This window comes from Conger conger, chromosome 16, assembly GCF_963514075.1.
Source record: "Conger conger chromosome 16, fConCon1.1, whole genome shotgun sequence".
NCBI classification, from domain to species: Eukaryota; Metazoa; Chordata; class Actinopteri; order Anguilliformes; family Congridae; genus Conger; species Conger conger.
The window spans coordinates 31,755,301-31,765,572 of record NC_083775.1 but is presented as its reverse complement, the minus strand read 5'-3'; the positions used below and the strand labels follow the sequence as shown (position 1 = coordinate 31,765,572).

Sequence of the window (10,272 nt, the reverse complement as noted above, 5' to 3'; positions counted from 1 at the left end):
GCATGTGCAGGGTGGGGCAGGCTGGTTCTGCTGTCCCTCAGTGGGACTGACTCAATCTCAGAATAGAGCAGCACTGTGGCCAGGTGTCTGGGCCGTCCCCAGGGGGTTAGTGTGAGCTGAGCACACATCCTGCTGTACAGAACTGCTCTGAGCACGCTGCACACATCACTGCTCCTCTCAGCAGGCCTCCAGAGCTGGGACTGCCCCTCCTCAACTGATTCCAGATCAGTTCTTTCACACACAGTCTCTTATCACCTCCATCTAGTCTCTGTGTGAGAGCAATATAAACTGATCCCAGATCAGTTCTTTCACACACAGTCTCTTAACACCTCCATGTAGTCTCAGGCCAAGTCCACTATGACCAGTATAAACCAATAACAATAAAACAATGCATGTTATGCATAAATAATACACAGAATAAGGTTATAAGTATGTTGTGGACCCACATTCTTTGCCAAATGACATTTCTATAGATTGTGTTCTATATTCAGCATTATCATCTCATATACATTTTGGGGTATTTTGTAAAAGTATTTTCAGTTACAAGAATATAATTATGATTTAATCAGAGAAAGGGCAGCCCAAAAACCACAGGATCATCAGAAGCACAAACATCTATTTTTATAACAAAAGCCAGAGACACAGTAGTTCTTCAAAGAGTCTTTATTATGTCGATGATATTGATCTAACAGCTATTGTCACAACCACACAAACACAAATAAGAAGGCATATTTGTTGAAGAGCACAAGCAGAGCACATGTCAGATATTAGCACTGAAAGCTCAGGCTGGGGGAAGGATTCACACACAGGCTCAGCTCAGTGTGACAGCAGTAAGGAGCAGAGAGGCTGAGGGCAGAACAGGGTAAAAACAGTGTGACCAGAGTGTGTGAGCTGGGCCTCCACCCGGCCTACTAAGAACAGTGGGCTCTCCTCAGTGTCTGAGGGGGGGCAGACAGGGAGCCCTTTGTGGCCTCACAGGTCAGTGACCCTGCCTTCACCCAGTCGTTCTCACTGAGAGTCAGGGAGCTGCTCCAGCTGTACAGGCCGTCCTTCCCCAGGACCCCCACACTCCCGGCCACGCCCGAGCTCCTACTGGTACCGTCCACTTTCCAGCGCAGAGTCCAGTCTGAGGGGAAGCCCTTGTTGGCCAGACACACCAGTGTGGCCTTTCCCTGCTTCAGCTCCACACTGGAGGGGGGCAGGACTGTGAGGGTGGGAACTGTGTCACCTGGGAGACACACAGAGATGTGAGGTCAGAGAGTGGACACACCCCCAAGTGTTAATCATTCTGTCCTTACAATGACACATGACTGAGACACAGAGAATGTCAGGTGTTACTCATAGGCAGTGGCTGAAGATCATTTATCCTGATTTGCTTCATCTTGTACAGCATAAAGCACATTGACATGTTTTAAGGTTCTATGTACTTGGATTCCATTAATATCAGAACCGGTGAATGCACTTTACAATGAAAAATTAATCACCACAACAAATATGTTTCTTACTAGTTACAGTTGCATTTTGCTCCACTTTTGCAGTTGGCGCAAATCTCTGTGCGATGTGTTATTGCTATGTCCTTATAATTATACTTTATAATTAGAAAATTATATGTTAGTAGATAATGGTATTATGCTCCGAAAACCTACAGAATAAGGTTAATTTGTGGTCCGTCTCATTTACGAAATAAATACGCGCTAATCACGACAATAATATTAAAAAAATGGTTTGAAATGATTAACTAATTCAGCAACAATGTTCAGTACATTGACATTTCTCGTTTTTTTATGATTCAAACCAATGGTGTCGAGTAGCTACGGAACGTTATGACACGAGCCTGGGACTACAGAACAGAAATGTGTCATGTAATAGACATGTTATTCATCCAATAATACGGTCATATATTATAATTATAACATTATCAAAAATAAAGTCAAATATCATAAAACGAACGAATTGAATCAGCAATACAACCATAACGTAACCATAAGTACAGTCCTATTTTATTCAAGTATGTAAAATAAAGAACTCTTTGACTTCGGTATTTTAAGTTTTAGAATTCAAAATAGTCCGGTTATGATTCATAGGCTATATCATGACTTCTATCATTTAATTTAACGTGATACAAATAACATCTGGCTGCACTTCAAACTGCTACAGAGCCGCTTTGATTCCACCGAATGAACCAATGCTATTTATTTAGTACTGCACGGAATAAAGTGAATTCAGGACTGTGTTCTAAACATCAATGCGATAGGTAAAAACACTGTTTGAATCTAGTGGGTTAGTTTAAATTGCCAAGCTTATTAAAATAATTGAAGCAACATCTAACGTCGGAAACCTGCAGTATATTTTACAAAATACAGTAAAAATATCGATATGGACGAAGCCTATCTGAAAGAGAGATTATTTAGGCTACTTCCAATTGGCAGTTTTGTTCCGCCACCGAAAGTGAACCAGAGTGAACAGACTCATTCACCAGCCGTACAAAAACCTCTTGCTCAAAAGAAACTGCCGTCCTATGCCTGTTCAAGTGCAACTTCACGCCGCTTTTCAAACGAGTCAATCATTTGCTCGTAAAAATGTGTCACATTTTATTTGATTTTATGCATCATTCGCAAATGTACTCTACTCAACAAAGCGTTTCTGTGGGCAAGATTTAAAATAATTTTAAATCAATGGCTAATCTTACAAGGATTCCTGTTATTTAAGCATCGCGAGAATTATGAAAAATTTGATTAACGAAATCTAACATCGAAAAATGACAACATATTAAAAAAGAAAGCACAAACATCCATATGGATATATCTGAAATAGAAATTACTTACGTCCAACTGACAGTTTTGTTCCGCCCCCGAAAGTCCTCCACAGTGATACAGACTCATTCACCAGCCGTACAAAAACCTCTCGCTCAAGAGACACTGCCGTCCTAAGCCTTTTTCATTCTGACTTCACGCAGATTTTAAGTCAACCATTTATAATGTGTAAAAGCATACCCGAAGCTTTTTATGTTGGCATATCCTACACAAATGTATCCTACTCTCTTGAGCTTTTCAAATTCATGTTTTTTTTTCTGTCTAGTTTAACGACTGACTCGGTTGTAATAAGATATAATGTGAAATATACAATACTAGCAATTCGCAAAAACGTTCAGCAAAATGTATGTATAACAACCGATCGAATCTCCAAATATTTTTGCGGAAAATCTTGAAAAGTGTTATTGTGCAGCAACTTACTGCCGATTTCCAGTTTGGTCCCGCCACCGAAAGTCCACCACAGTGATTGGGTCTGATTAACTGGCTGTACAAAAACCTGCCTGTTGTACAGATAGTTGATCCGACCCACTGTGTAGTGTTCTTAAGTCCCCTACTGGAGAATTCTGAAACGACCATTACGATGGTATTATGAAAGCTGATCGGGTTTCTCCTCATGAATTTTATTTTATTTTCTCTCATTTGAATAATTAATTTTAAACATATTTAAACATTCTGTATAAAATTTCCATAGATCCAGAAGAAATGATAAATGACGTTATTGTGACAGGGGTAGCCGTGCGAGATGCGCAGATGAGCGCTGCCACAGTGATAATTATTCATTTTTAATTTGCTTTATCATAAGCAGACCTAATTTTGAAGACAACTTCTTGAGCCAGTGGCCAATTCAAATTCAGTTGGCGTTTTGCCTTGATCAGTAGCAATGATTTTCTGACAGATAATGGTTTCCTAGGGTGACCTGGCATAACACCATCTGATTACGCCACCTTTGGAATTGCATTTACATTTTACATTTACATTTTAGTCATTTGGCAGACGCTTTTAATCCAAAGCGACTTAAAAGTGCATAGGTTCTACCATAAGTCAGAGCATCACATCCAGAAACTAGCAAAATACACAGGAAATGCTGTTCTAAACATAGTTTTTTTTTTTTTTTTTTTTTTTTGGGGGGGGGGGTTAGACAAGGATAGGGATATCAGAAAGGAGGGGCAGGGGAAATCAGGAGGGAGGACTAAGGTAGATTTTGAAATGGTGGGTTTTGAGTCTGCGTTGAAATAGGGGGAGGGATTCTGCTGTTGTGACAGTGGTAGGCAAGTCATTCCACCACTGAGGAACCAGAACGGAAAACAGGCGTGAACCTGCAGCTCGACCGCCAGGTGCACGTAGAGAGGGAACCGTAAGGCGACCAGAGCTGGCAGACCGGAGTGGTCTAGCTGGGGAGTAGGGAGTGATCAGGGATTGTATGTAAGGTGGGGCAGTCCCCTTAGCAGCCTGAAATGCCAACACTAGTGCCTTGAAACGGATGTGTGCGGCAATAGGAAGCCAGTGGAGGCCAATGAGAAGCGGGGTGACATGAGCCGACCTGGGCTGACTGGTGATCAGGCGGGCTGCAGCATTCTCGACCAGCTGGAGGGGCTTGATGGCACATGCTGGGAGACCGGCTAGGAGGGAGTTGCAGTAATCCAGGCTGGAAATGACGAGCGCCTGGACTAGGAGCTGGGTGGCTTTCTCAGTCAGGAAATGACGGATACGGCGTATATTATACAGAAAGAACCTGCAGGTTCTGGCAGTGGAGGATACTTGTGGAGCCAGGGTGAGGCAGTCATCAAGAGTCACCCCAAGATTCTTTGCCGTACGGGAGGAATTACACCCAAATAAATAGTTTGTACAAATCAAGGATTTATGAACAATCCCCACATCGGTACGTTTAACTAAATTAACAAACAGAGATGAGGATTCAATAATAAAAACATCCAGTTTATTCGTTACAACCTTAAAAACACAATAGGAAAACCCACACAAAAACCTACGGGATCCCCAAAAATACAAAATTAGCCGGTAGGTCTTCCCCACCACAAGGGGCGCTACTGGGTGCGTGTGGGTACAAGTCCGTGGAGGGTGGAGGACTTACTGGAAGTGGAACCGAAAGGCCACTCACTTGTGAAGGTGCCACAGGTACACACACACACACACACACACACACACACACACACTGTAAAGTGGTGAGATACAGACACTATGAATATATCACAAAATATTCCACTTCTACACACACACGAAAGCATGCAGTGAAAAGAACAGCACTGCAACGAAAACAGTAAGCCGCCCCAAAGCCCCAACTCCACCAACAGTTGGTTTGTCAATAGTAGGAATAGCTACTAAGGCAAGGGTCAAACCCAACAGGTAAGGCATTTCCTTCGACCGAGTTGCTGCAGCCTCCTGAAATGGTTGATATGTGTGTCAGCAAACCAGATACCTGAATGCATGTTAACCTAGCCTATTCGCTAGTTAGGGTGTTTTAGTCAGCAGTAAATAGTAACCTGTTACACTAGGGAAACCAGTTATATAGCTGATGAATAAGGTAACTAAGGCCACACAAAGCACTTTCCAATGAATGTGTCTTATTCACTCATTCCCACATGCACTTCACAGCCCAACAGTGAAAGGTTGCCACGCAAGGCAGGGAACAATTAGGGGTAAATTCTGTGTCTTGCTCAAGGACACTTCCTCACACCCAGAGCAGGGGAGCGCACTCTCCAACTGCCAGATGACCACTCAACCTTCTGAGCTAATGTTTCCCCACATACAGTTTCGGCCTTCAAACATAATTTGTTAACCTTTCTGTTGCTTTCTACAGTCAGCCCTCTTTACAAATTGTGAAATTAAGGATCCTATTTTATTTGGAGACTTATTCATAATTCAATGAAAGATTGTCCATATTCTTCACCCAAAAGTGTCACAGAGCAGAATACTGGAATCACACGCAGACTGAGAAACTGAGAGATAGAGGGATCTGTATTCATCAAGTCAGACAGGTACACAGCCAACAAACAAGAACAGCACTTAGTGATCGGACAGGCAAGGGTCAAAACCAGAAATCAGTCTGATGGGGCAGGCAGGGGCAATCTGGCGAGGGACAAAGAAAACAGACAGGCTAAAAATACAAAACTAACAAGGAAACAATGAGGATCAGGTGGGTGCAATGAAACATGAGAGAACAAATATCAGGTGTCAGGCGTGGTCAGGAAAGGAATAAACTCAAAACATGGAAGGGAACACAGAACTCTGAAAACACATAAAAACATAGAAATCAGGAAATAACTAGGATATAGGGGCACAGGATGTGACAAGAAGAGCATGATATAATATCATTTTGTCTTCATTTGCAGTTAGTGCTAATTCTCCAGTTTTTAAATACAATTTTCTTCATTATCAGTTGTATAGATATCATAAAACTATAGTAAGTAAAGAGAAAGAAGGACTTCACTGAATCAGGAAATAAACACAATAAAACAGCAATTCACTTTTATTACTTTTTAGTGCATCCTGGATAAACTAACTGAATAATTCCTTGTTCCTGACTGATGCCCTTGACTTTCTAAGCTCCCATAAAAGACTGTCATGAGAATACATAAAATGTAAATGTATTCAATACATACACTCAGTGACCACTTTTTTAGGTAGACCTGTACACCAGCTTATAAATGCAAATATTTAATCAGCCAATCATGTGGCAGCAACTAAATGCATAAAAGCATGCAGACATAGTCAAGAGGTTCAGCTGTTCTTCAGACCAAATGTCAGAAAGGGGAAGAAATGTGATCGAAGTGATTGTGGAATGATTGTTGGTAGAGGGCAGGGTGATTTGAGTATTTCAGGAACTGCTGATCTCCTGGGGTTTTCATGCACAGTCTGTAGAATTTGCAGAGAATGCTGTGAAAAACATGAAACATCCAGTGGGCAGCAGTTCTGTGGGCAAAAACAGATTGTTAATGAGAGAGGTCAGAGGAGAAGGGCCAGAACGGTTATGTTATGCCCTCATGTTATGTTATGTAACTTCAGCTCTTATTGACCATATACACATGTTCCCATACAGTTCTATGCCAGAAACAGACACAGTTCCATTCAAATGTGTTGGAACAGCAAGGCCAATTCCTTTGTTTTTGCAATACACTGATGCCAATTGAGTTTGAGGTCAAAATATGGACATGAGATGACAGATCCAGCTTTTATTTCCTGGTATTTTTATCTAGATTTGTGAAACAACTTTGAATATACCTTTTATATCAGACCAAAATAATCGGGAGGAACTTCATCATGCAGCAAAACAACGACCCAAAACACACTGCCAGCACAAGTAAAGACTTCATGAGGGAAAAAAAGCTTTTAGACTGGCCACATCAATCACAAGACTTGAATCGAATTGAGCAAGCATTTCTCCTCTGAAGAAGAGAAGTGAGGGGAATAAAGCACTGAAACAAACAACTGCAGTAGGCCGCAGTAAAAGCCTGGGAAAGTATCACAAAACCAGATTGCAAGCAACGCATATTCTACCAAAGTGGTATTTGCTTTCCTTTACTTAAATACACTGTTCCAATATTTCTGCATCTGAATTATTAATATTTTAGCTGAACCCCAAATGTATTCAGTGTATTGCAAAAATAAAGAAATTGGCATTGCTGTTCTAATACTTTTGGAAGGGACTGTATATAGATATCTGAATGTTTGACAGAGTAAAAATAGCAGTGAACAGTGCACATGTCCCAGCCCTCTATAGACCCACTGCTGTTCACACATCAGAGCTCCTCTAACTGTGTGTGACAGGATTTGTATAGAGGAAGGGGCTTTGCATACCTGTCCTGCCTCACTGCTCCACACACTTTAAGACCCCCAGTACTGATCAGTGACTGTCCAGTCCTTTCACAGACACTGACACAGGCAGCATTATGATGATGTCAGTCTTTCTACTGCTGGTGATATTGGGACTCTTTGTACAGGGTGAGCAACATCTGAATTAGGGATTTTGGTTATATTTTAAATGGTTATATTTTAAACTCTTATCACAACAGTGCCATTATTGTCAATTGAAGTTTACTAGAATATTACACAGTGTCTGATAATATTAATGTCCATTGACCTATATTTCTTTGTTTTTTGTTTTTCAGAATCAATGGCAGATATAGTTGTGACTCAGTCTCCATCAGCTCAGGCTGTTCAGCTGGGAGACACTGTCTCTATCAGCTGTACAGTCAGTCAGAGTGTATATGTTGATTCTGGCAGTGACCACTATCTGCACTGGTACCTGCAGAAACCTGGTCAGGCTCCTAAACTTCTGATTAAGTATGCCACAAAACGCGTGTCTGGGATTCCTGATCGTTTCAGTGGGAGTGGATCTGGGACTCAGTTTACACTGAAAATCACTGGAGTCCAGGCTGAAGATGCAGGAGATTATTACTGTCAGAGTGCACATATCATCAGTGGTAGCTGGGTGTTCACACAGTGATACAGAGCCGTACAAAAACCTCCCTCAGTCAGACTGCACAGAGACTGCACTGCTGCAGCTGGGACCTACAGCAGCTGCTGAGGGGGGAGGCACTGATCTGTAACACTGAGGGCCTCTGCTCTAAAACACTGAACTACTTTGTGCAATAATAACTCTCATATTCTCAAACTTAAGACACTTTCTCTACATGTCAATGTCAGCACATCCAACCTTCCTCTTAAAATCAGTTGTTATTTAAAAAGCAAAAACATTTCATTGAAGAACACGCCTCAGCCAAAGGAATTTGTCAGAATCAGTTTTCTTCGTCTTTTCTGAAACACAAAAAGGAATGGGGACTCTGTCACCGCTTTGTAACCACAAGGAAAAGATGCAGAGATTGAAGGAAAGACTGAAGTTGTAACTTATGGTCACCATACCGGAGATGGGGTCTTAGACTCAGCACACACATGAAGTACAGTACTGTGCAAAAGTCTGAGGCACCTGTATTACATTCTGTACAGATACGATTCTTTCAAAAATAATTCAATGAAAGGCATTAAATAAACGTACATGATATTACATTTGAGTAATTTGGCAGAATAGTTAAAAACTGAATCAAATCAAAATCTTTTGTGACCACCCTGATTTGGAGGAACTTTCATGGGTATTGAAGACTAATTTCAGTATAATTTCAGCCCCATTTGAATAAGTAATGCAGGATTGACCTGTCCCCCAAATCCTCCAGAATTCAGTGTTTTTTGGCTGTAGAGGAACCACTATGTGTTCTGTGTCCAGAGCTCTTTCTCCATACACCACACGAGCTGCCATTACACTCTATAACCACCAGAGGGAGACAGAGTGCTAATGTTGCTCCTGATGTAAAAGCACTACAGGATAATCAGAGAGAAGATTGTGTTACAGTCCTTGTTAAACTCAGAGCTGTCCAGTACTGAGTGAGTGAACTGCAGTGTGGGTAAAGAAGGGGTTGCTGGGAGAATGTGCTGTATGGGAGAAGCAGCTTTTCAGCGCTCTCACCAAGTGATGGAGGACATTGCAGAAATGACATTTGTTTGTAAATATGATCAAACGTACTAAATTAGGACAACAGAAAAAAATCACTGATGAACATATCATTGAAAAAGTTCCAAAGCTGGACTGGAGAAAATCGCAGTTATCAGAGAGATTAAGCAGAAAATGGCCTTCGACAATTAGCCCAGCATTCCTTCAGTCAGACTGTACATTAAATGTATATGGATATGCTGTAACTGAATAATTCCACGTGGCTCAATGAGGTCCTTGACTTTCTGAACTCCCATAGAAACTGCCATCAGAATAGAAAACAAGTACTTTTAATAAAACTCATATTTTACACAATCTTATCACTTCACCCCTTCTTCACCAAGTACACATATTCGCACGTCTACATGAACACAGCTCAATGTCAGAAACTGTTATTTTGACATATTATAAATACTATTCATAAATAGACACAGTGTCTGTGCTGTGCACAATGTGAGCTCACAGACACAGTGTCTGTGCTGCTCAGCTGCTCCAGAGCTGAATGAACATCAGTGGCTGCTGGCTTCTCTTTGCGTCTAGTATTGATGGAGGAAAGACAGATCAGGGATGAAATACAGATCAATCCTGGTTTAAACATGCAATAAGTGTTTCTGTGGTCAGCTCTGTTTTCCCCAAGCTGCTTAATTTTCAGTTTTTGAAATGCAACTTCATTAAATGCAGAGGAAGATGGTCTTCAGAGTGAATTCCTGAAAAAAAACCCACACGAACCCGGTATTTCACTTTTCTTTTTTTTAATAAATATTTTTCGTCCCTTTTTTTCTCCCAATTTGGTAGCCAATTGTACCCAATCTAACCCAGTCAGTGTTAGCTGGGGATACACTGCCCACACCCTGTTCCTCAGCGCCTTCTTCAAGCCGTCTCTTCTCATAGCTCATGACCGTGATTCCGACGTGCCAGGGGTGCTGTTGTATGGGGCGATCCGCTAACCCTGCCAAGTCC

At 41.5% G+C, this 10,272-nt stretch overlaps 1 gene segment (V, D, J or C); it reads right to left on the bottom strand.

Moving 5' to 3' along the window:
* Positions 1-710: 710 nt before the first annotated feature.
* Positions 711-5,257, bottom strand: LOC133114156 (Ig kappa-b4 chain C region-like). The segment is given in 3 exon segments: positions 711-1,228; positions 3,234-3,293; positions 5,248-5,257. Coding segments are annotated over 3 exon segments (387 nt in total).
* Positions 5,258-10,272: the final 5,015 nt, after the last annotated feature.